General features: G+C 41.6%; 1 protein-coding gene across 5 annotated transcripts in view; it reads left to right on the top strand.

The window, feature by feature from the left end:
• kiaa1109 (KIAA1109 ortholog) overlaps positions 1 to 25,483 on the top strand; it is a 66,791-nt gene that overhangs the window by 39,302 nt on the left and 2,006 nt on the right. Inside the window, exons 52-88 of one of the 5 annotated variants that reach the window (XM_034674619.1) lie at positions 1,098 to 1,304; positions 1,893 to 2,128; positions 2,221 to 2,465; positions 2,577 to 2,682; positions 3,418 to 3,515; positions 3,703 to 3,891; positions 4,009 to 4,177; positions 4,490 to 4,701; positions 5,727 to 5,804; positions 6,729 to 6,927; positions 7,105 to 7,164; positions 7,742 to 7,968; positions 9,248 to 9,378; positions 9,509 to 9,632; positions 9,748 to 9,860; positions 10,855 to 10,945; positions 11,278 to 11,334; positions 13,163 to 13,266; positions 13,426 to 13,641; positions 14,656 to 14,836; positions 14,935 to 15,124; positions 15,414 to 15,575; positions 15,686 to 15,825; positions 16,118 to 16,313; positions 16,964 to 17,164; positions 18,459 to 18,635; positions 18,751 to 18,888; positions 19,134 to 19,376; positions 19,472 to 19,625; positions 20,892 to 21,049; positions 21,502 to 21,691; positions 21,839 to 22,056; positions 22,436 to 22,687; positions 22,824 to 23,027; positions 23,308 to 23,502; positions 24,103 to 24,237; positions 24,791 to 24,956. In XM_034674619.1, the coding sequence (XP_034530510.1) occupies positions 1,098 to 1,304; positions 1,893 to 2,128; positions 2,221 to 2,465; positions 2,577 to 2,682; positions 3,418 to 3,515; positions 3,703 to 3,891; positions 4,009 to 4,177; positions 4,490 to 4,701; positions 5,727 to 5,804; positions 6,729 to 6,927; positions 7,105 to 7,164; positions 7,742 to 7,968; positions 9,248 to 9,378; positions 9,509 to 9,632; positions 9,748 to 9,860; positions 10,855 to 10,945; positions 11,278 to 11,334; positions 13,163 to 13,266; positions 13,426 to 13,641; positions 14,656 to 14,836; positions 14,935 to 15,124; positions 15,414 to 15,575; positions 15,686 to 15,825; positions 16,118 to 16,313; positions 16,964 to 17,164; positions 18,459 to 18,635; positions 18,751 to 18,888; positions 19,134 to 19,376; positions 19,472 to 19,625; positions 20,892 to 21,049; positions 21,502 to 21,691; positions 21,839 to 22,056; positions 22,436 to 22,687; positions 22,824 to 23,027; positions 23,308 to 23,502; positions 24,103 to 24,237; positions 24,791 to 24,956 (6,162 nt within the window). Of the gene's footprint in view, positions 1 to 1,097; positions 1,305 to 1,892; positions 2,129 to 2,220; positions 2,466 to 2,576; positions 2,683 to 3,417; positions 3,516 to 3,702; positions 3,892 to 4,008; positions 4,178 to 4,489; positions 4,702 to 5,726; positions 5,805 to 6,728; positions 6,928 to 7,104; positions 7,165 to 7,741; positions 7,969 to 9,247; positions 9,379 to 9,508; positions 9,633 to 9,747; positions 9,861 to 10,854; positions 10,946 to 11,277; positions 11,335 to 12,997; positions 13,267 to 13,425; positions 13,642 to 14,655; positions 14,837 to 14,934; positions 15,125 to 15,413; positions 15,576 to 15,685; positions 15,826 to 16,117; positions 16,314 to 16,963; positions 17,165 to 18,458; positions 18,636 to 18,750; positions 18,889 to 19,133; positions 19,377 to 19,471; positions 19,626 to 20,891; positions 21,050 to 21,501; positions 21,692 to 21,838; positions 22,057 to 22,435; positions 22,688 to 22,823; positions 23,028 to 23,307; positions 23,503 to 24,102; positions 24,238 to 24,790; positions 24,957 to 25,483 lie in introns of all 5 variants that reach the window. The other 4 variants (XM_034674615.1, XM_034674620.1, XM_034674617.1 and 1 more) reach the window with 4 other exon arrangements.

Raw genomic sequence — 25,483 nt, 5'->3', positions numbered from 1 at the left:
TGAAAGTATGTTAAGTTTAATTTATGAAATCTCTGGAAAATGTGAAATTATCACTTATCAGCTGATTAGCAAATGTTGTATAGCAGGGTTTCCCAAAGTGGGGGTCGGGACCTCCTGGAGGGTCATTAGAAGTCTTCCAGAATGTTTTTCTTTTAAAGTTGTCTTAAAATAGTAATTTTTATCCATTATAGTAAAAGATATCGACAAAAATAGTAGCTAAACTTGAAATAAAACCTTGAAAATAGGAAATGTAATGAGTTTTCTGCCTTCCTTTTGCCAGGTGACTCCTTAAGTTTAGGGTTAGTGAACAGTTAATTATCAAAAGCATCAGTAGCAGTAAGTTAATTCATAACAGCACAGGAAACACACACATGCTCATATAGGTAGGCCCATTTTCTCCAGACCAGCTAAATGAAGCCACATTAAATCACTTTGAGGGACAGTGGGGGTTGCGGGTCTTTGGCATCTATATTTTGGAGGGCGCGGGCTGAAACGTTTGGAAACCTTGTTGTATAGGATCTGTCTGAGACCATTCGTCCAGTCTTTTATATTGTACGAAAAACAATCCAATCCTGCTCTGTTTGGTTTATTTATGTCCTATTCTTTGTCAATTGACAGTAACGACTCAATTTAGGACATGCCAGTTTGTTCGCGTTAGCATCAGAGCTGAAAATCTGAGCGTTCCCTGTGTATGAACTCACAGAGCCCCACCCCCAACAATGACACGATGCAGTTCAATATAGATGTATCTGTACCGAATAATTTTACAAACAGTCTGATATCTCAGCATTTTATGTCAGCATTTCCTAAGCCGTCTTAAAATGAATGTCATGTTATATTTTCTACAAGGCAGAAAACACCATTCACCTGCCATAAAGTACAAATCCTTCTCTCATTCATTCATTCATAGTGGCACATTTCTCACGGTTATGATTGTTGACCTGTGCCCAAAAATCTGAATGCTCTCCTGAACCTGCATGGTGTTTCACTGTATGATGTCCTCCTGGTAATTTCACCTGTCTATCCATTCATAAGTCCACATCACCTTGAAGATAACACACTGCTGTTGCTCACTGGAGTTTGCTCTTATGTTTCAGAACGGTAGTCAAATGCAACATTGCAAAGTCCCAGGCTCTGTACAGTGCACAGCGAGGACTGAAGACCAACAACGCAGCTGTTTTCAAAGTGGGCGCCATCCTGATCAATATTCCCCAGCACCCTGCTACTTTGCACAGCATGATGGTCCGCAGCTCCCACCAGCTTTCCAAACAGATCTCTGACCTCATCCGGCAGCCTTCGAACATGTGAGTGCACATCATCTTTCAAAGGAAGTCTTGTTTACAGCCTTTCAAAGTAAAAGGACTCTAAAATTAGATTGTAAATCCTGACTAAATCTGACTACAACACCTATAACTTTCTCCTCAAAGTGCTTTCATCACATGTTTAAGGGAGCTGCAGCATATCCACACTGTTGCCAGTTAAACACTTTCAAAGTCTGCATGTGGTCTGCTTCACTCTGATTTATGTTAATACATTTATCAAGTTGTTTGAGAGCTGCGGATATTAAACAACTTCTCTATAATCTAATGTTCGCAACTTTGTGAGCCGCTATCTGCGAAGCTCTGCATATTTATGCCAACACTAAATAAAGTTTAATAAATATTTAACTAAAAAATAACCAAATAAAAGCAGAGGAAGGGGAGTATAGTGCTTCTGTTCTACACTGTTTATCCTGTGAATTTTGGGACTGAAATCTGAGGAAGTGAAAGCCAGCCCAAGATCAGGCAACAGTTACTTCAAAGAGCAGCACCCTTACATGTCTAAGTGATCACCATTGTAGATCATGAGCCAATAAACTCAAAGTGAATGTTTTTTGATTTCTCCCTTCACAGTCAGCCTCCTAACAGAGAGGACACTCCCACTCCGCAACCCTCAGAAAAGGCATCCAGCATCAATCAGACCCCAGTAGAAGCCAATGAGTTCCCCCAGCTCCCTGAAGGCCTGGAGAAGAAGCCCATTGTCCTGAAGTTCAGCGCTATGATGGATGGTATCACCATCGGGGCTGCTCTGCTGCCCTCACTAAAAGCTGAGTACAAAATGGGTCGTGTGAAGAGCCACGGCATGACAGGTTTGTTCTTTTATAGACTTCCAAGTTGATGCAAACTTGTCTTCTTAGAATTGATATCAAACTCATAACAATGATGCTTTTATTCTCTGAAGGGGCACAAACCAGTTTCACCTTCGAGTTGCCAAACCACAAGCTTTGCTTCCAGTCAAAGGTGTCCCCGGTGGACATGTCCACCATGCCACCATCAGCTAGCCTCACCCTGCCACCAGTCACCATGTCAGGGGAGTACATCATGGAGGAGCATGAGAGCCACTCAGACCAGGGCTGGGCACAAGATGACTTTCCAGCAAAGCAAGGGAACTACCTCCAAGGCAACTACTTGCGCTGTGTAGCTGAGGTAAGATGCTCCTGAAAGCTTAAAATGAAAGCTTGATAAGCCCCATGCTGGATAAATAGAGCAGCCTTTGTTGATTTTGATTTGCCCTTCCTTGTTCTCCTTATTGTGCAGATTGGTTCCTTTGAGCACAACCTGACCACAGACCTCCTCAACCACCTGGTCTTCCTGCAGAAGGTTTTCATGAAGGAGGTCAATGAGGTCATTCAGAAGGTCTCAGGTACTGTATATATGCTATGGATCTTTTTGCAGACTTACCAAAATAAATACAAACTTTTTTTAAACACAAACTTGATACATATCTGTCACACTGAACTAATCTCATGGTTTGAGGTTCACTTTGTATTCATTCAATCATGTAAAAAATATGAAGGAACGAAAAATGTTACTCGGGTCCAGCAGCGTACAAAAAAAATAACAAGTTAAAAAAGATACCCTATAAATAAATGAATACATAACCTAAAAGCATAAAGTAAATTAATAAAAAAGATGGTTAAATCCAGCATCTAGATCCTCTCCATTGCTGCTAAGTGTGCAGTTTCTGCACAGATCAATACAGTTAATCTAATCTTAAATTTCTGAGTGATCCCCACAGCTTTCTGTAGCTTACACATAATGCTGAAGTCACTATATACAAATGGTTTTCTATACAAGCAAATACCTGAGGCACTGGCACAAATCCAGCCATGTTCATTTGTACAAGAGTATTGATAGCAGTTTGTTTACTGAACTAAGCTTGATCAGTGTGATTTCCCAACAGAAATACAGCTATATACCTGGATATTTGATTCCCTGTTTTAGAGTAAAGATACAAAAGAATAGTGTATAATAACTCTGCACACCAGGGAGAGGTCTCTTAAGTTGTGTCACTTGGCCAAAATGCATCACACATCAAAATTGAGCAACAGAACCTATGATCTTGTGAGTCTGACTTGTTCACTCTATCTCCATGCAGGAGGAGAACAACCCATACCGCTGTGGAATGAGCACGACACCTCAACAGATGCAGACAAGCCAAAAATACTGCTTTATTCTCTCAGTCTCATGTTCAAGGTAAGCCATGTTCAGTTTCTTTGAGCATTGAGATCCAAAGCAACTCCTCTTTCAGACAGTTTCTCTAGCAACTGGGTTATTAAGGTCTGTACTCTGTTTTTTTAAAAGAATCAGAGGGGTTGTCTCCTTTGTTTTATCATACTCTGAGTTTTGATTAAGCATCTGTTTTCTATTTTCTTGAAACTAGGGAATCCAGATGACAGCCACCACTCCTTCAATGCGAGCTGTGCGCTTCGAGACGGGCCTGATCGAGCTGGAGCTGTCCAACAGGATCCAGTGCAAGGCTCAGCCTGGTGGCAGTAGCAGTTACTTAAAACTGTTTGGCAAATGTCAAGTCGATCTCAACTTGGCTCTTGGACAAATCGTGAAGCACCAGGTAGAGATCATGAAATAGGAACCCTCAGGTTCTAATTTGTAATTAACATAATGAAGAGCCACACTCTTTTGTTAGACTGGTTTCTATTTTACCTGCTGCTTTCTCTCTCTCTTACAGGTGTATGAGGAGGCTGGCTCTGATTTCCACCAGGTGGCGTACTTCCGTACTCGGATTGGCCTGAGGAATGCTCTGCAGGAGGAGATCAGTGGTTCCTCAGATAAGGAGGCTGTCCTTATCACACTCAACAGGCCGATCGTTTTTGCCCAGCCTGTGGCATTCGACAGAGGTTCTGTTTCCTTTTGTGCTGCATCACATCCAAGATCAGACATTGACCTGTGTGTCTTTACAAACATCCTTACTCAGTTGATTTACCTCCAAGTGGTTTCACCAGTCTTAATCTGAAAATACTATCAACACTGCATGAACTTCAAGATGTTGTATTAGGACTCCTTCAAGTAATCGACTTACACTACACAGATCAGTTCAAGAGCAGGATTTTCAAAAACAACAAAGTTCAACATCAAAATCTCAATCTTTAGTATTGAACATTCAGGATCTAATCTTGAGTTCTCTATCCTCCCTGTCTGTTCTCCTGCAGCTGTGCTCTTCTGGCTGAACTACAAAGCAGCGTATGACAACTGGAATGAGCAGCGCTTGGCCCTCAATAAGGACATCCACATGGCCACCAAAGAGGTGGTGGACAAGCTGCCAGGCATTCAACAGACCTCTGCCCAGGCCTTCAGCACCCTCTTCTTGCAACTGACAGTCAACGACCTGGGCATCTGCCTACCCATCACCAACACATCCCAGGTAACCTGCTTTGCTTTGTTTGGGACTTCTGGACTTCTATGGATCTTGGTTTCTAAGGTCAAAGTAGTTGATGCTATTAATATTTAAAAGAGACATTATGTTTATTCATATAAAGTAATTACATAGAACTGGAGTTTACACTCATTTAAAACAATGTCAGTAGAGAGCTGCAGACACTTTTAGCTTCTTGGATGGCATTGAATAAACAATAATTATTAAAAACATGTGTCACAACTCTACATGGAGATCGTGGTTTACAAATGTGTTGTGTTTAGCATACCAGATGCAATTAGCTAAACATTTTTTGAGGGTTTTTCCCCTCCTGAAACAGAAGCAGGTTTTTTAGTGATTTAAAAGAAACATGAGAAGCATTTTAAAAGCATATTTTGTCAAATTGCAAAAATTTTCATCAACTCCTCTTTGAAAGATAGAGAAAGCAAACATAACATTTTATCCACAAGCATTTTTCCCTTGCAAATTTTCATTTCATCAAACGCCTTAAAACACATCTGCAATCTTGATTTATCAAAAAAACATTGCTCTGTTATTTATTCAGGTACCAGTTTTCCCCATAGTAAAGCTTTTAGGGAGGAGACAGTGCATTAGTCTGCCCTACCACATACTTTTATGCCCCTCAATTACAACTTCAATATGCACTTTAATGTACACTAGGCAATCTAGCACTGATTCGATGCACAAACATGGAGCAGGTAATGTGGGATTGTATTTAAGTGACAACACTGATCTGTAACACTTCTTTATCCTAACTGTACAGTAGACGTAGTCACAGCTTTCTAAGAGATTATCAGGTGTGATTTTTTTCTTTCTGTTAACATTAGAAACATTACTAACGTTATTGATTGATTGTTTTCATAAGGATTAACATAATTTACCCCACAGAATTAAACATTTAAAGGGGAAACTCTGGATATAAATGAATGGTCCATATCAGTTGTCTTGTTATACCTAACGTATGTCCATGGTGTCAGGATATACTAGCTGTAATTTCACCCTTATTTCCATAGAGAGGACCAGTTACGGAGGGCACCAACTCTGAAGCTGGGGCCAGCACATCAGTAGGCCGACATAAAAGTGCCCGAAAAGTAACCTACAATTTATTACATCTGTGTTGATGGCTTGTTGTGGTATAATGACTTACTTTGATCAGTACGTTTGATGACACAAAAACACTGCTTTAAAAGTGTTCTTACAAAAACAAACAGTTGGCACTGTTACTTTAAAGCAAACACATTCCCTCACTAAGCTGGCATAACAACTAATGAAGCTTGAACTGGTGTCTGAGGTGTTTGGTATGTATTTGCTTACACTAAAAAGAGGTTATGCCAGTTTATGTTCAAAGCATTGCTCATCTGCTGCTAACATGGACATGAGGACATTTTTCAAGCTGGTCTTTCAGAGGCTGCATGATAATGAAAAAGTACGACACACACAGTATGAGGTCTAATCACATAGTGCCGTGGTGTGCTTGATAGGCCCTGTATGCTTTTGAAGGACAAAACACAGAAACCTTCAAAATTACCTGAAATATCTGTTACTGATGGGAAAAGGAGGTCTAATTTTGTTGAGTCATAGCGGTCAGTTCGAAGGTAATCAATATTTTACCTTCCTCCAGCTATGATGGGGATGATGACTAAACTTTAATCCTGGGACCTGTTCAGAGATAATCAAGAAATTGACATTAATGATCTTTCTTTTCAAATCCTGTAATCAAAAACTAACAAACAAACAGCTCAGTAACATTTCACTCATTGGTGTATTTGTGGATTTTAATGCAGGCTCCTAAGTCTGGACCAGTAACTTGGCATATCATTATCCATTTAAAATGACCTGAAAACTACATTTCATGATTTGAGTTCACTGACAGAGCTGTTGAATGAAGTGTTACAAGCTAACTCTGCCTTTTTCCAAACAAGTGGAGGAGGGCTCTTTTTCCTTTTACTTCATCCATATTTGAGACCTGCATAACCCCTCTCCCTGATCCCCCCCCACCCCCCTCCCCCTGCCAGGCCAACCACAGCATAGACTTTGACACTGGATCTGCTATGGTCCTGACCATCGAGAGCACTCTGATCACAGCCTGCTCCTCTGAGTCTCTGGTAAGCAAAGGCCACTTCAAGAATTTCTGCATCCGCTTTGCCGAGGGCTTTGAGACTTCCTGGGATGACTGGAAGCCTGAGATTCGAGGAGATATGGTCATGAATGCTTGTGAGTAACATGTCATACTGAAGCATGAATGCTCTCACATATTTGTTTTAAGCCTGTCAGCTTTTATAAGGGCTGATAGAAGTGATTGAGTTAAGAGTCAAAGAGAATTCTTCTTTGTTGTCTTTGCTCTGGGTGTCTGAAATAATTGCTTTTCTCTCGTGTGTGTTCTGTGTTTAGGTGTAGTCCCTGACGGTACATATGAAGTATGTTCCAGGACTACAGGGCAGCCCTCTGCAGGCAAGTCTTGTTGACTAATTGCTCTAACATCAAAGCATGAATCCCCTCATGTAGCTGCACAATAATCGTTTAAAAACATGAAGGATTTGAGTGTTTATTGTATCTTATTTTGAGGTTTAGGGTAGGATATTGTTTGTATATTTTTTGTGGTGTTATTTTTTGTTGTTTGTTTACGATATGGTTTATCGTGGGGTCCATTAATTGGGTTATTTACGGGTCATGTGTTAGGGGCAGGGATATTTTGTTCATTTAGGCCACCTGTTTTCTTTTGTTTGGAGGTAGAGAGAGGGGGTGAGCTGGGTCACTGTACTTTTTGTTGACCACTATTTTCTTTTGGTCACTTTAATCATCTGTTTGTACACTTCATCATGAGTTGATTATCATTTTTTGTTAATAAAAGTTTAAACTTACTTTTTTGTACACCAGTGATTTTTGCTTTTAGCATGTCAGACACTTTACTTGGCCCAATCTCTGCGTCTTGGTAGTCACTACAACACTCATGTTGTGATATCGTTGTCCTAATCCTCTGCCTTTCTTCCCTCTCCTCTCCATCCTGTCTTCTGCCTCCTAAAAGCAGAAAGCAGCAGTGCCGGTACCTGGACTCTGAACGTGCTCTGGAAAATGTGTGGTATCGATGTGCACATGGATCCAAACATCGGCAAGCGCCTCAATGCGCTGGGTAACACACTAACGTCACTGACGGGGGAGGAGGATGTAGATGACATCGCTGACCTTAACTCAGTCAACATGGCAGACCTCTCAGATGAGGATGAAACCGACACCATGTCACCTACCATCCACATGGTACGTCTTAAATGCAGAATTATGACTCCCATATCTCTGCTCTTTATTTGATGTTGTCTGCTTGTTAATTGTCTTATTATCACATTCTCAATAAGTGGTTCTGAAACTTTGTAATGTTAAAAATACTAATGACATTAACTATTTCAAACTCTGAAGTTACAGAAGAAAAATGCAGTGTACACAGTGAACTGCACCTGTTGAACTGGTGCTCATGTGCTGTCATGCTGAAGGTTAGAAGGGAAGATCAATGTCACTCTTGTACTTTATATATCCTCTGTATTAAAGGCCATAGCGAGAAATCAGTTTGATTAACATGAAGACTGAAAATTTTGAAACAGCTTGCCGTTTGACTAGTTATGCCAAAATCAGCCTACCAGCACCTCTTCAGTGAGCATTTCTGATTCAATGAAGAGGTGTGTGCAAAGTTTTTGCAGGTTACCTTGCAACCTATAATATATATATAAACCTGGCTTACCTTAAGTCTTCAGAAAGTAACATCTGATTCAAGTTGCCCATCAATATGTCCATAACATTGTTTTCAGAGTCCAGAGTATAGCCCTCGACTGACCTTAAGGAAGCGTCTGGTAAACCACATCCTGGGCCTGAGCCCCAGGCCTCAGAGTGTGTCTGTCCCAGCCGACTACTTAAACTGTGCATCACCTCGCCCAAGAACAGGCAATCCCAGGGCCCAAAGACCTCTTTCCTGGGCCTGTGTATGTAGCCCCCTATAATGTCAAACTCTTCTTTGGGCTGACAGAACCATTGGCATGGTGGCATTGCATCTCAGTCACCTGCAGTTAGCGGATGAAGGTTGTGGATTTCAAAACGCTGAGCAACGCTGATGCTTTAACTCTAGCATGTTGGGGGGAAACAGAGCATCTGCTTGGCATTTGCTTTCACTACCCTCCTTATTAAGCTTCAATGATGGGTGAAATGAAATCAATGAGTGTTACCCAACTCCCTGTGGGAATATAGCTTTGAGTTCAGCGGTGATGGTGATGATGGTGGTGGCGGAGTCTCCTGTTGTGTGACATTTTGTGGTTTATAATACCTGGTGTGTAGAGTGACAAACAGAACTAATTTTCATGTAATCCTAGATTTCAATATAACACAGAAAATCTGAGGTTTGGGAAGGGATGCATTTTGTTTTCAACAACTAACTGGTGGAAATTCTTCTCAAAAATAACATTTTTCATGACTAACTGGGATTTTTTTCACCTGGTCATCAGATTTACAAGGTGAAATGTGTTTGGAAGTTATAACTGCTTTGGTCCAACAGGAAACCATTGACTTCAAAAGGCAGATGGCGTTAGGGAACCAAGTAATTGATGCGCGTGGAAGAAAGTTCACTAAGAGAGTCGTGGACATCAGAGAGCTGAATGAACAGGCCAAGGTCATCGATGATCTCAAGTAAGATTCTTGCCCACTCACTACTCGGATTCTGTATGATGTGATGTAAGAAGAGCTTTCATGACTGAAACCATTTACATTCCATTGCTGTATTGTTAAAACTATCAACATCCACTATTCTTATCTTCAGGAAATTAGGGGCCAGTGAAGGCACCATCAACCAGGAGATCCAGCGGTATCAGCAGCTCGAGTCTGTGGCTGTCAATGACATCAGGAGAGACGTCAGAAAGAAACTACGGCGTTCCAGCATGAGGGTGAGTGATGGACCAAAGAAGCTTGGAAACTGCCAATTTTGAGATAACATTGATCTTGAATTAACGTTCAGATATTTGAATGCCTCTTATTTAATCTAATCTTGTTTCTTTTCAGGCGGCCTCTCTGAAGGATAAGTGGGGTCTCGGTTACAAACCAAGCTACAACCGCTCCAAAAGCATTTCTGCTGCAGCAGGCCGACCCCCGCTGAAAAGGATGGACAGACAGAGGTACATATAATGCAGGAGTTATCCATTTATTATGGAAATGATCCTGTTGAGGGTGACTCGTCCAGTATTTACTGTAAACAAACAAGACCACACAGCCTTCTTCTGACTCCTCTGCTGTTTATGCTACATGTGTTGTTAACATATTTCACATTAATTAGAACGTAACACAGAGGAGTCAAAAGTGCCCTTTTTTATTTATAGTAATTAAGCAGGTATCCCATAATTAAATTAGTAATGATAATGTGGATGATGTAGAGTGTGAAGCAGCCATGGTGCTCAGTCGGAAAAGGGTGGCTTGCCCACTCCAGGTCGAAGGAGAGTCTTTAAAGCCAGGCGGAGGAATTTGAGTATCTTGGGGTCTTGTTCACGAGTGAGGGGATGAGGGAGCGCAAGATTGACAGACGGCGTCTGCAGTGATGCGGACGCTGTACCCGTCTGTTGTGGTGAAGAGAGAGCTGAGCCAGAAGGCAAAGCTCTCGATTTACCAGTCAATCTACGTTCCAACCCTCAGCTATGGTGACGAGCTGTGGGTAGTGACCGAAAGAACAAGATGAGGTGTTTCGGGCATGTCTGCCTGGGAGGAGGCCACAGGGAAGACCCAGGACACACTGGTGAGATTATATCTCTCAGCTGGCCTGGGAACGCCTCGGTATCCTCCCAGAAGAGCTGATGGAAGTGGCCGGGGAGAGGAGGCTCTGGGCTTCCCTGCTGAGACTGCTGCCCCCTCAACCCGGACTCGTATAAGCGGAGGAAGATGGGTGGATGGAATGTAGCTCTTGACGCACTTAAGGACCTTAGGCAACAGAAAAACAAAAACTTTGGAGCAGATTTTCCACAAATGAATCTGATAACAGTTATGGCTTTGATAAAGAAGTGATCTGTATCGGTATTTCCTGAAATCCACCCCACATATTAGGGAAGTTTATGATGTCATACCTTTAAGTATTTGTATGTGTATATGTAATTCAGTATGTCCACATTCCTGTGACTTAAGTTCCAGGATTGGAGATATGGAAGATGTACCAGATATGCGTATGGATGCAGCCTCTCCAGGACCCAGGGTCACGTTTAACATCCAGGAAACGGTAAACTTATTTCTAACATCTTCGTACTGACAATCTGTTTTAGCCTTACCAGAATTATATTTCACTGTTACTAGTCAAATGTGTTCTAACCAAATCAGCATTGTCAAGTAGTTCCTTTTAGTTTTGCGCTGTTTAATGCTGACTATTTGAAGATCACCGTCTCATCCATCATCATTCCATGTGTGTCATGTGATTTGTTGTCCATCCAGTACAGTATATGATCTGAACATTGGTTTCACAGATGTCCTACAAAGAGGGACAGTTATCCTCATGGAGTTTGTGTTTCCATTTTAGACGTTTTTTTTCTGAATGACTTCTTTGTTTAATTGAAGATAAATAATCTGGCCTTGGACTCAGCACAAACACCTGTCAGTCCAGGAGTATTCAAGGTATATGATGGAAAAAATCAACTACAACAAATTAAAACTCCTAACCAGCACCAACAAACGCTTCAGTTTCTTCAACTCTGTGATCACAATAACTTTGCTGATGAAATTTCAATATGCAATCAAAACAGGATGATGAATTATGAGCTACAATTTTATGCATACAGCTCCAGCTTTTAAGAGAGTGGTGTATTCAAGGACGATGTTCTGCAATGAAGTATTTTAGCGCTTCATTATAATTTGATTTCTGAGTGGATATAAACAGAACCAAATTCAGATAAATGTTTTACAGTCTATCATTACTCAGAAAAAACACTAGATCATCCATCATTCAGATCTGCAGGAGAGGGATCTGTCTGGCTTGTGAGAGACTCATCAGTAAAAACAAGTTATTGTAGGTATGTCGTTGATAGAATAACAAAGTTGCATATTCTCATCCTGTCTTGATACGGCATAGAAATCCAAATCAACTTTTCTTCAACATTAATATATTCACTGATTTCTAACAACTGCATGATTGGCTTCTGAACCTCAGTCTGAAGGTCTTCAGCTGAAGTTTTTGGCTGCAAACAGCATCTGATTTAATAAAAACTTTGCTTGAATTTATTATCATGAATTAATCTTTAATGGTCATTTGATGTGTAATATTGTGGTGTATGATTTTTAGTCTGAAAATAAGTCCTCGAATTAAATCGTACCTTCTAAGTGGCTCTACTTTTATATAACAGAGTGCAAGTTTGTCGCCCGTGGTCAATTGTTCAAACTTAAGCATTCTTCGTTACAGAATAACGATGTGTTGAGTGTTTGGAATCATAAACCCACATAATTTAACATATCACATATCGTAGGCCCAGTTTTCTACATATTTACACTCCACATTGGTCTCTGCGATGGTCTGCACCCTTTCATATCAGACAACTTTTAGGCAGCCAATCAGCACAGAGCCTCATTAACATAGCATCCATGCCCACTCTGATCAGTGCATGGACACTGAGGTTAGATACTTGAGAGGCTAGAGATCTTCAACAGAGGCCGATTTTCATTTTTTGCAACTGAATTTAGTGTGTTTATTAGCTGCTGACTTGTATGTCAGAAAAGACTGTTACCTAAAACATACAACTGTTAGTCAGTGGGAAAAACTGACAAATGCAGACCCTTGAACAAGACTTAGGTTTTGATTAGTTTCAGCCACAGGCAGCAAACACTTTCTGACTTCATCTGTCTCTGGGATATGTCGAGAATCAGGCTCTTTTCCAGCCGTCTCGAAGGGTAATAGACTTTGATATTTTGGGTCTGTCCTGGGAACTGTTCTGTTGTCAGACTCTTGGGAGTATTTTATACCTTTCCTCCTTCGGGCGTGAGTCATCATCCTCATCTTCATTCTTGTCTCACTGTCTCTCTTTTACTTTCCCTCACAGAAAGTGCATGACCTCTTCGCTACTCTGAGAGCAGCTGTAACTGGTAGTGTTCTGTCATTGGACATTAAAGTAGACGTCTATTCAGAGAAAGTCATTTCAGCGTTTAAGCAGAGATGATGCATCTTAAATACATTTTTAAAAAACATAGTCCAACAGACGGAACACTATCTGTTTCTCTGCTACTTAAAAAAAAAAGCTTTGTGAAGACTTTCCCCCATGTGAGTTTGACTCTTTGTCCTTCTCTGAAGTTTCCAGAGGAGACAGAGGGGGACCTGTTGTCAGTCTCCATCGACGAGCCATCCCATATTCATCATCACCATCATCTTCATTCACCATCTGTGTTCGATGGGGAGCACTCAGCATTCAGTGCCCCCGTTACCCCAGCTGTCTTTTCACCCATAATTCCCTTCCAGCACGACGACATGAGGCGTGATGACCTGACCTCTTCCTCGTCAGAAGACTCCGAAAAGGACGACGAGTTTGAACGGGAAAGACCGCCAAGCTACCGAAGGCCTATGTGAGTCAGCCCTCTGTTTTGCTTTTCTTAAGCCAAGCACTTTTGTGATGAATGTTTAATGAAAGGCAACACCATTAGGCTTTTTTTTGAAGGTTTTCTACTATAAATACAACTTGGCAATTTTAAGCATTCACAACCCCTTACTTCTCTCTTCCATAGCCAACCACCTCACAGGAAGCCCTCAGGGTTTTCTGCTGTGAGTCAGCTTTTCAGTGAGCGCTGGCCCAGCACACCTGCCAGCCGCGGCTTCAGTGGCCCAGCAACTGAAAGAAACATTGACTTTGAGCTTGATGTGCGTGTGGAGATTGACAGCGGGAAATGTGTCCTTCACCCCACCACTCAGCAGCCAGAGCATGAGGACGTTTCCCTCAGGAGGTAAGAAGAAAGACACATTCCCTATTCTGACAACACCTGTAGAGAAAACAGAATTATTGAGTTAGTTCGGACTCACATTTCCTGCTACCTCCTGCTCTCAATCATTTTCAGGACTGAGTGTGCTATGGCGTAATTGTAATTCCTAAGATTATTCCTATAATCTATCTATGTATTTTGCTGGACTTTAAAAGGTCTAAATGTGCCCAAAAAGTCTTGAAATTTTGCTGGTGCATCAGGCCTGCCGAGAAGTGATAATTTGGATCTACAAAAAAAACAAGGATGAAAAATTGCTTAAATTTCGTCCCCCTGCAGTTATCAAAAGGACAGCCACTCAGGGGAGTTTCACCCATAAAGATGAATTTTGGTTAACATACCTTTCTCACCAACACTTCGAAATACGTTTTTTGACGTTATGATGAAATGTTGAAAGGAAGTCCACCATTTTGAAAAAAATGGCAAAACCCACTAGTTCCTGGCCATTTTTAGGGTTCTTTTGAGGGTTAACACCTTATACATTAACAATCCAGCCTGCTGCATACAGATAGAAAAGACCTGAACAATGAGAAATCCTATGTCGTCTGTTAAAAAAAAAGTCAAAATGCGTAGCTGTGGCCAGCTGTAAAGTTGGCTGTTTCACCCAAAAACACGAAGTAGTTTTATCTCAGCCATACATGCTTGAACTTTTCCCAAACCTGACATATAAGTTAAGGGGGCCCAGGCCTAAACATATTCATGCAGCAGTATTTCAAGATCAAAGCGCCCCCTAGTGGCAGAAGGAAATAACACGATTCAGGTGGATCACATAGAATTTGCACCGTCATTTCTTGATGAGTTCAAAACACAATAATTTGTAACCATTATGACTGTTCTTTTGCTTAAAAAGGTCGTAAAGATACAAGGATTGCAGCACACTTTTACTTGCACCAAATCCCAACATGTACAAGTTTTAGAGAGTTGAACCAGACGCTACATGATGAAATCCAGTGAGTGATTTGCTGTGATTTCCCCCTGCAGGAGCTGTGAGCGCAGTCTCAAGAGTCTGGACCAGGAGTCTCCTCCCAAGAAAAAGAAGCTGCAGCCCACCTACACCTCCACCACCCACCTCCTGGCTGGGAAGAAGTGTCCCTCAACCTTGCAAACCAAATCCAATGACATGGAAACCACAGTCTTTTACATTCCAGGAGTAGACGTCAAGGTTAGCTTCTTTGTTATTATCCAAAATGTATCTCTCAAAAAATGTACATAGGGCATATTTTTCTTCAATGATTAATTATTTTCTATCCTGTCCTTCAGTTGCACTATAACTCCAAGACACTGAAGACGGAGTCCCCCAATGCCTCTCGTGGATCCTCTCTCCCTCGCACTCTTTCCAAAGAGTCCAAGCTGTATGGTATGAAAGATAGTGGTCCTCCCAACCCTCCCAATGCTGTCCAAACCAAGACTAACTCGCTCCTACCTCCCCCACCCCCACCTATTCCATCAGGTACTGAGCATTCCCTTATTTAATTGCATGCCCTTGCACCATCCGTAAACACCGTCACTAGAGCGCTCCACCTTTCTGATCTGATGATTTACATCCACACGGGGACCCACTGAATCAAATGCATGTGACTTCATCCTTAAATTTGAGGCATGAATCCAGAGGGACCCTTTCATCAAACCGGAACATGCCGATTCAGATATCAACTTTTAAAAAGAGTTTTATTTTTTTTAAATGTTGTTGACGTATCGTCCAGGCTGAAAATGACTTAAACTCACATGTGTCTTTGCAGCCAAAGGCAAGGGAAGTGGAGGAGTGAAGACAGCCAAGCTTTATGCCTGGGTGGCCCTCCAGACTCTACCAGAGGAAATGGTCATCAGCCCTTGTCTTCTGGACTTCTTGGAGAAAGCACTAGAGACCATTCCTATTACTCCAGTGGATCGGAATTATTCAGGTTTGCTTTTTGCAGTGCACACATTTTATGGATCCCCTTGTCAGAGGACCTGTCCTCTCGCTGCCCTGCATCTCAGCTAAGCTTGTGTTATTTCTGTATACTCCCATTAGCTGTGGCTTCCCAGGAGGAGGACATGGGTCAGTTTGATACTGTGGAGCAGCTGGAGGAATCCACCACCTCCCTTGTTTCCTCTTCCACATCAGCCTACTCTTCTTTCCCTGTTGATGTAGTCGTCTACGTCAGAGTTCAGGTAATCACAATGAATAAAGCCTATTATTGGGTGAAAGAAGCCTTTCTGGAAAAAACAAAAATTTAATTAAAATTAAAATTAGCAAAAAAAAACTGTTTCTTATACTTGTCAACATTTAATTTTCCCCTCAGCCCCTCTTTGCTATGTATAAAATTGGAAAGCCACAGTTGCACACCCTCCATTATAATGAGATATAAATGCTTTAATGTGTGGCACCAGTTTATTTGCCTTATACAAATAAACACCAAGTAAGCACTTCGACTCAATCATCAATTATCTGTTATGTTTCAAGCCCTCTCAGATCCGCTTCAGCTGCCTGCCGATGTCCCGGGTGGAGTGCATGCTCAAACTCCCTTCTTTAGACTTGGTCTTTTCCTCTAACCGTGGTGAATTGGAGACCCCAACAGGACCCCACCCCACTGAAGGATCTCATCCTCCCTCCTCCACTCCGCCAGGGCAACATGTTCCCAAAGTTCCTCCCAGTAAAGGTCTGTAGAGCATCACTGATGAAAGAATTATCCTCAGATATTATCAGGGGAAACAAATTCATGCAGTCAGTCTGTTTCAAAGTCTGTCAAACACAGCGATGTATCAGCTGTCACTTCACGTCTGTGCCTGGCGGGCCTTAATGGTGCTCACAGCTTGCTTTAATTCATTACTTTGCTCTCCAGTGTAATTATTGTTCTTTAGACCATGTACGTTTTGAACAATGCTTTCTTTCTGCTTTTTGTAGTGCATCTCAGATCATATTGTTATTTATGCACAGGCACATTCACGGTTACTTTATAGTTTGCTTCAACACAAAAGAATTGAATGTTAGATGAACGTCATTAATGCAGCGTCTCTCTCGTCTTTCAAACACTGGAGCTGGAGGAGCATCGTCTGATAATGAGATGACTCACTTCTCCTCCCTGTTGCATTTACTTATGAGATGACACTTCATTTGGAACCCTCCTCTTCTTATTAACTTCCTCCTCCCTATTCTAAATATATGATTTAGACACTTGTGTCGCACATACTTTTGATTGGAGACTTGTTAATAGTGGAGTCATATTTTAGACAAGTAATGCCAAGTACATACGATAAGTGTATGTGACTGCCTGTCCTAACTCATCTGTGTTTCTCTGCCTTCTCTCAGCATCACCATTGCTGGGGAGCCCTCTAGGCAGGAGCCGCCACAGCAGCAGCCAGTCAGACCTAAGCGCGCCTGCCAGCAACTCCTCAGGCCTCAGCTTCACTGCCTGCATGTCTGACTTCTCCCTCTATGTCTTCCACCCCTATGGCGCAGGGAAGCAGAAATCTGCTGTCACAGGCCTGCCTCCAGGCCCAGGCCCCTTAGGTATGGAGGGGTTTAACTTGTAATAGCTTGCTGTGCTTAAGAGAGCTGCAGTGTCACATGAAACTGATCATTTCTAACCTTACTGCCAGAAATGGCTTCTTCAACTGTAGTTAAAAAAGATTCAACATAACGGTAATGCTGATACAAGTATAGTACAACCCTAATTCCCAAAAAATGAGAGAGGCTGTGAAAAGTGTTCAAATCTGATGATTAATATGAAACTGCGTGAGCAAATAGTTCAACCATGTGAGACCAATCATCCTGAAAACCAATACTGGATAGTCATGATCTTTGGGCCCTCAAGCAGCACTGCATTATAAACAGACATGACAATGTAATGGAAACCATTGCATGGGCTCAAAATCACTTCCAAAAACCACCGCCTGTGAACAGAGATCCTCACCACATCCTCAAAGGCAGGTTAAGACTGTACTATGCAAAGAGAAAAACATGTATAAATGAGATCCAGAAACACAGGCCACTTCTCAAACACATATAAGTTGGCCTGAAGCGAAGTGGAAGACCACTGGCCTGTGGTCTGATTAATCAAATTTTGATGTGTCCTCCTCTCTTAAGAGATGAGAGACCACCTGGCTTGTTATCAGCTCAGTTTAAAAGCCAGTATGTGTGATGGTATGGGGATGCATAAATGCCCACCTGGCAATGGAAAACCCCATTCTGGTTGTACAGCAGCATGGCTCTGTAATAGAAGAGTCCAGGTGTTGTCCGACTTGTCACCTTTTGAAACCATGTTGGCGCTTATGAAATTAAAAATACAACAAAGGGGACCCCAAACTGTTGAGCAGCTGAATTCGTATATCTATCAGGAGTAAGGCGGCATTTCACTTTAAAAAAACTTCAGAAACTGGTCTCCTCTGTTCTCAAACATTTACAGAGTGCTGTCAAAAGAAGAGGTCATCATTTGATTTCTTGTCTTTGCGCTATTTTCAATTCAATATCAAGCTTAAATGGGGTGCTGGTGGCCTAGTGGTCTAAGCGCCTCACATACAGAGGCCATAGTCCTCGTCGCAGAGGTCACCGGTTAGACTCCCGGCTGCGACCGTTTCCTGCATGTCTTCCCCACATTTCCTGTCTCTCTTCAGCTGTACTATCAATAAAGGCAAAAAGGCCCAAAATATAACTTAAAAAAATATAGAGAGCTTAAATTATTGGTAAATCATGAAATTCTGTTTTACTTAACAATTTACTCAGTGTCCCAACTTTTTAGGAATTGGGGTTGTATAACGCCATTTGCTGCAGAGTGTTGAGTGTTCTCTCTTATTTGTTTGTTAAGGTACTGTGGATGAAGAGCCTTCTTCAGTCACAGGGAGAAAAGACTCTCTGAGTATCAACTTGGAGTTTGTGAAGGTCAGCTTATCAAGAATGAGGCGGAGTGGAGGCCCCACCTTCATTGAAAGCTTCATTCCTCTGAAAGGTGGTAAAATGGACACCACCCTCATCAACATCTCAGGTACATTATCAACCCAGAGGGACACACTTCTGTAGAAGACTTCTGTAAACTTGCACTGTAGAATCTTTCAAAGTTGTGTCTCACGTATAATCAAATGTACCATTCTCTCCTTTAGCTGTGTGCGACATTGGCTCAGCCTCGTTCAAGTATGACATGAGGCGACTAAGTGAGATCCTTGCCTTCCCAAGAGCCTGGTACCGCCGAAGTATCGCTCGGCGTCTCTTCTTGGGAGATCAGACAATCAACCTGCCAGGTGACTTTTTGATCTCCCATTGTGTTAGGGTAAAAAAAGTATGGTGTGCTTTTATCACTTTGCTGTTGTGTTGAAATTTTCAAAGTCAGCACTTTTCTGGTTATTCATCTCGACATGTTTAGCTTGTAATCTTCTTCATATCCCATCTGGCTGACCCTCCATCAGTCAACATATCATATTTACTCTGTGTAAACATTTCAAAGAATGTCCTTCTCTTACATCTCTCACCTTGTCCCTGTCTTCAGCGTCCGGCCCTGCAACCCCTGACTCCGCCGAGAACGTCACTCAGCATCTGTCACCGGAGTCTAGCCGCAAAGCTTACTGGAGGACCTGGGATGGAAGCACAGGGCATAACATGCCTCAATCCCCCAACGTCTTCTCAGAGCACTCTACTGGGAGCAACATGTCTCCAAGCAACTTGGGCCACCTCAAGTCCCCTGCACCTGGACGCACCAGGAGTGTGTCAGATTCCTCCGCTCCTAGAAGAGGTATAGAAACACTGTTGACATTTTTAGAGGAACAGCGCACAAAGTATTACTGTCCTTGACTGGCCTTTACATAATCTTGACTCATTCTCGTCTAGATTCGGTGACAAAAACCTCCACTCCATCCTTCAGTAAGAACGGTAAGGCAGCCGGTCAGCAGGGTTCACCGTGGGAGACGCTGGTGGTGTTCGCCATCAACCTGAAACAACTCACCGTGCAAATGAACATGAGCAACGTCATGGGGAATAACACGTAAGTTATCAGAGTGTGCGCACCTTTAATGTTGATACTTAATACTCATCTCATAAAATATGTTACATTTCAATTCTATGTATGAAATATATAATGGCTGTTTATGGGAAATAAGCTGATGTTTTAAGTTTGTAACTTTATGTAAGACGTATTTCAAAATGAACCTTAGACAAATGGATTCAGATTTAAGGGGTCAATTTAATTAAGATAAGATATTACTTTATTGACCCCCATGGGGAAATTCAGTCGTTGCAGCAACCCAGACATAAGTACAATCAAGAATAAGTTTAAATAAGTAAAAATAAAAATAGATAAATTAAAGAATACACATTTAAGATATATACAAATGGTTTGAATATTGGTAATAATTACAGGCAGTATTAGAAATAAAAGATTCAGTAGTGACAGGTTGACATGGTGTGATTATGGTTGGTTATGACAGATTAAGCAATATAATAAATAAATATGGGTATATAATATGACTGTATGAAGATAAGAGAAGAGTTAAAAGTACTCTATAATATAACCATGATCAGTTGCAGTAAACAATAATAATGTAGTATGACATAATATAATGTAATATTAATAATTACATAATATAATGTAATATGCATTATAATAATGTCATCAGCAGCCAGAGAGTCAGTACAGGATGAGATGATGGAGTGTGATAGACGATGCAGGGATGGTATGAATCTGTCCATGTGGTCAGCGTGGTGCAGTATGTGGCCTCCATTACTGTTTCACAGTCTGATGGCAGTGGGCACAAAGGAGCGCCTGAATTTTCACTGTTTCAGTATCACTGAATTTGCAGCGGCCCTGGCGGTTGCCCTTGTTTATTTGGAAATGATCTGATGTTAAGCCATTTGTTTGGAGTGAATATTTTGGCTGTCACAAAGAATTTATATCAATTTAGAAAATGTTACCACAAGTCCTAATTCCTTTAAGACTTCCTGTGAGTAGTCCCACTCTCTTGTATTAATAGATCATCTTGCAGCAATTTGCACTTTTACCTCCTGCTACTGATCGTTCAATTATTGTACTCATCTTATATTAAGGCAAATTCAATCATGCTGAATCTGTTTGTCTAAAGATCATAAAGTCAAACCCTAAAAAGTTGATCCATCACATATAGTGCAGTAGATTGGCTGGTCTGTTTATTCTAGGGAAGTTCTCCCAATGCGAGTCATTTATGTTTCATAGAGAGCACCTCTGCATTATTCAGCAGCGTTCAGGGGGAACTCACTCTTGTGTTTACCTCTGCAGCTGGACGACCAGCGGGCTGAAGAGTCAGGGCAGATTGTCTGTGGGAAGCAACCGGGACCGAGAGATCAGCATGTCTGTCGGCCTTGGCCGCTCCAAGCTGGACTCCAAAGGCGGGGTGGTGGGTGGCAATATAGATGTGAACACCCTGGAGATGGTCTGTAAGTAAACAAAGCATCAACTTTTCAGACACTGGGTGTTTTTTCACTCCTCATTAGCAGCTTGAGTCCTAGCGGCATGTAAACTGTGGATGTGTATCAGAGCAAGACTCAAGTGTTGTCACACACTGATGGGAGCTGTGCATTGTTGACACTTATAAATACTCTCACCTTTTGTTTTTACTGTATGAGTAAATATTTAATTTATATATTGTATTTAGTATTTGCAAAAGCTTATTTGTATCATGTAACATATATGACATGACATCATTCATTGACTCTAGTTTGAAAGACATTTATTTGATAAGTTGCAACTTAATGCCACATAACATGCAGCACACACGCTTGTATTATAAAGAGCATGGTTTAAAACTTGCAATGCTGTAAGTTGGATTTGGATTTGAAACTGTACAGAAGAAACTCCTCACATAAATTAATTCATGTTTGTTTCTCAGCCCACATCTCTGAACACCCTAACCAGCAACCCAGCCATAAGATCCAGATCACCATGGGTTCAACAGAGGCCCGTGTGGACTACATGGGCTCCAGCATTCTGATGGGAGTTTTCAGCAATGCTGATCTGCAGCTGCAGGACGAATGGAAGGTCAACTTGTGCACTGTTGACACAAGCATATCAGAAAAAAGGTGTGAATACACGTCATCAGAATCTTGTAGCACAATCCTCCAAACACATTTCCTACTCTCATTTATGCTCTCCACAATATTTTTAAGCTCCAGTCTTCTCATTTCTCACCTTTTCTGTTTCCATGTCTGCTTCCTCTTTACTCCCAGTGAGATCTTTGTCCATGGAGACTTGCAGTGGGATATTTTTCAGGTAATCATTTCGCGCTCAACCACACCAGACCTCATCAAGATCGGCATGAAGCTGCAGGAGTTTTTCACGCAGCAATTCGACACCAGCAAGCGGGCCCTCTCCACCTGGGGCCCAGGCCCATACCTACCCCCTAAAACCCCCGTCATCAACGCTGAGAAAGGATCTGCAGAGCTTTGTAAGCATCCCTTTTTTTTATTGTGTTGGGTAAAACAGTGCAGACTGGCATGATGAGGTGAGCACAGCAGTGTCTCAGACAGACATGCTGATTACAGGAACTGAAATGTTCAGTAATTCCAACAGGATGCATGTGTACAGCACTTTCAAACAGTGGGGTGAGGTTCAAAAACTGAATGTAATCAACATGCAGATTTAGCACAAACCACAAACTCAATATGTTTACATTTACACAGATTTGAAACTATGTAAGGATAATAAACAACCATCAGCAACACACTTCATGTTCCATGTGGAATGTTTTTATTTTGTATTCTTGCCCACACCCCCCTCCCTGACTTCTGCTTATATTGTGTCTCTTGATTGTCTTTGTCACACAGACATGGATGCAGCCCATCACCGACACTGGCCCGGGGTGCTGAAGGTAATTGCCGGCTGCCACATCTCCCTCTTCCAGATGCCTTTGCCTGAGGACGCTGTGCAGCTTGGTGGCTCAATGAGCCTCCATGGCAATCACATGACCCTGGCCTGCTTCCATGGACCTAACTTTCGCTCCAAGTCGTGGGCTCTCTTCCACCTGGAAGAGCCCAACATCGCCTTCTGGACAGAGGCTCAAAAGATCTGGGAGGATGGTGAGACTCTATTAATTTCAGGAACTATTTTATAATTACAGTGAAATGTCTATCACATAGTGTCCAGATCTGTGTGTAAACACTGAGGCACTATAATCCTTCTTTGATAACTGAGTTCTATTTCTGTCACATCCAGGCTCCAAAGATGATTCTACCTACATCGTTCAAACACTGGATTTCCATCTTGGTCATAACACAATGGTGACCAAACCCTGCGGCGCACTCGAAAGCCCAATGGCCACCATAACTAAAATAACCCGGCGGCGGCACGAAAACCCCCCACATGGAGTGGCCACAGTTAAAGAATGGTTCAACTACGTCACTGCCATGAGGAATGAAGGTAATCACATTTTAGCCTTTGTAAATCTTTCATTTTTTCATCTCCGTACTTCACTTTAAACCCACCATAGCTCACAACTGATACCTGAGATGCATTCATCCTGAATTTTAAAAATCTGTTTGTAAGGAAAGTCAGATCTAATGAAACCAGAAAATGTTATAATAATACCAAAGTTTTCTTAAATGCAAAATGAACGCAGGTAGTTTTTATTAAAGCATGAGACGTGTGAATGTTACCTTAAAGTCAAAAGAGCCTTGACATGTCTTTTCTCTTGTTACAGAGTTGAACCTGCTCAGGAACGTCGAAGCCAACAACCAAGAGAGCGGAGCAGCAGCCAAAACCTCCAGTCTGCTGAGCAGCTTCCGCAGCTCCTCCAGCTATAACCATGAAACCGAGACAATCTTTGCTCTTCCAAGAATGCAGCTGGATTTCAAGTCCATCCACGTACAAGATCCTGAGGAGCCCAGTTTGACAGGTAGGACCTGATTCTAGGAAAAACTGAAACTTTAAGGCACATACGGACACAACAGGGCAATACAGCATTACCTGAGGATTTTCTGATGCTGTTTTTAAGATCAGACTTTTATCTTTTATCAAAACTGTCAGTAAGTATGTCAGTTTTTAACCCTGACTACCTCAGTACAATCATGTCGACTCATGTGTAAAGGCCCTCAGTCATCCAGGTTGTGGTACTTCATTACAGACTCGTGGTAAACTGTAGAAGAATCTATCAGGCTTCAGATCTCTCTAGTTTCATATTCATCCTCTGTGTGGAGAACTTGAGCTCCTACGCTCTAAGCAGCAATTTTAGGTTCACTCTTTATTCTTATTTTTGATCTCTAAGGCCAACAAACTGTCCAAATCCATGTGCTTTTGTCTCTGTTACTTTTTTTTTTACCTGGCTGCACAATAAAGTTGAAGCTGAGGCCAACAGAATAACACAGCTCCAAGGGTTGAATTGGGATATGAGTAATGCAGGGGCCAGGCTTTGACAAGTTGGAAATTTGTGAGGAGTACAACCCTTTATCATTAGCACATTTTTTTAAGTGAATAACTTTGATTTCATGTGTTTCAGACTCCAACAGCAAGCCCAAAGTGGAGTGCAGTGTGGTGACAGAGTTCACAGACCACATCTGTGTCACCATGGACGCCGAGCTCATCATGTTTCTTCATGACTTGGTGTCTGCTTATCTAAAGGAGAAGGAGAAAGGTTTTTATCATCACAACACTTTTCTTTTACCTCTTTTACCCTTTACACTTTTCACTTTGTCATTTAAAGAGTAATTTAACAATATTTTGAGAATTTTGGACTTCCACACTTCTTGTAATAAATCCGAGTCATCTTCAACAGAATCTGAATGACGTGCACATTTTGAAAGCAGAAAGAAAGGCAGGAAGCTGTGACTTATTTTCGCACACAGTTGGGGGGTTAGAGAGCACAATGGAGGCAGCATTTTAATAGACTCTATTGTAGTTTAAGTTAGAGAGCACAATGGAGGCAGCATTTTAATAGACTCTATTGTAATTTAAGGCATATTAGTAATAAGATTGTCATCCGTTTGTTTAATCCTAAGGATTTATGGTACACAGGTTTGTCGATGTGAATCTACTTGAATCATATCAAAGAGTCAGCTGTGATCACATGAATATTATTTTATGTTTTTAGTCTTGAATGTTGTTGAAGATTGTTTAACGAGGAACAATCAGAGCAGTAGAGTCTGAGAAACAACGTCATCGCTGTCTTACTTCCCTCGTGTCCCCAGCCCTCTTCGCTCCTCGGATGTACATGGCTCGTCCGGGCCAGAAGAGTCCCACAGCCCTACATGACGACAGCTCCACAGACAAGGACAAGGATGACGGCATCAACTACACCACCGTGGACTGGAGGGAGTTCATGTGCAATACCTGGCACTTGGAGCCGACTCTCAGGTCAGCTGTGCTTCATCGCACTGCAGGCGTTTGTAGAGTTTCCAGGCGCATAATCGCTCGTATGACGCAGGGAAACGTAGCCACAGAGCTCGGTCATGAATAATGTTTATTCAAAACAGGCAGACGAGGGAATAGAGGAGAGCACTTGGGTTTCTGTGTGAGGCCTTATGACGCAGTGGTCTTATTGCATTTGATTAGCTTCTCATGGAACAAGCACATAAATCCAAACACATTCAAGACTGTCAGAGATCAGGATTTAATATTATAAGATTAAGGTTATTTTACCACAATAAATAAATTAAATAATTGAATTAAACTTGTTAAAATGTTTGTCTATTACAAGTGATAGTAGCTTGTTATTCTTTGCCTTAGTGTTTATTTATTCATTACTATTTATTATTTAAAGTAAAATAGCATGAAATGCATTTTTCTGCAGTCTTAAGGAAAACTAACAAACAAAGCACATTTGTCTAATTAAAGCTGTTTTTTCACATGTGTAAGTAAGTATGATTTATTTATACAGCACC

The sequence above is a fragment of the Notolabrus celidotus genome, chromosome 22 (assembly GCF_009762535.1).
Source record: "Notolabrus celidotus isolate fNotCel1 chromosome 22, fNotCel1.pri, whole genome shotgun sequence".
In the NCBI taxonomy this organism is placed as follows: domain Eukaryota; kingdom Metazoa; phylum Chordata; class Actinopteri; order Labriformes; family Labridae; genus Notolabrus; species Notolabrus celidotus.
The sequence above is the reverse complement of the archived record's forward strand: the minus strand, read 5'-3'. Positions and strand labels throughout refer to the sequence as shown.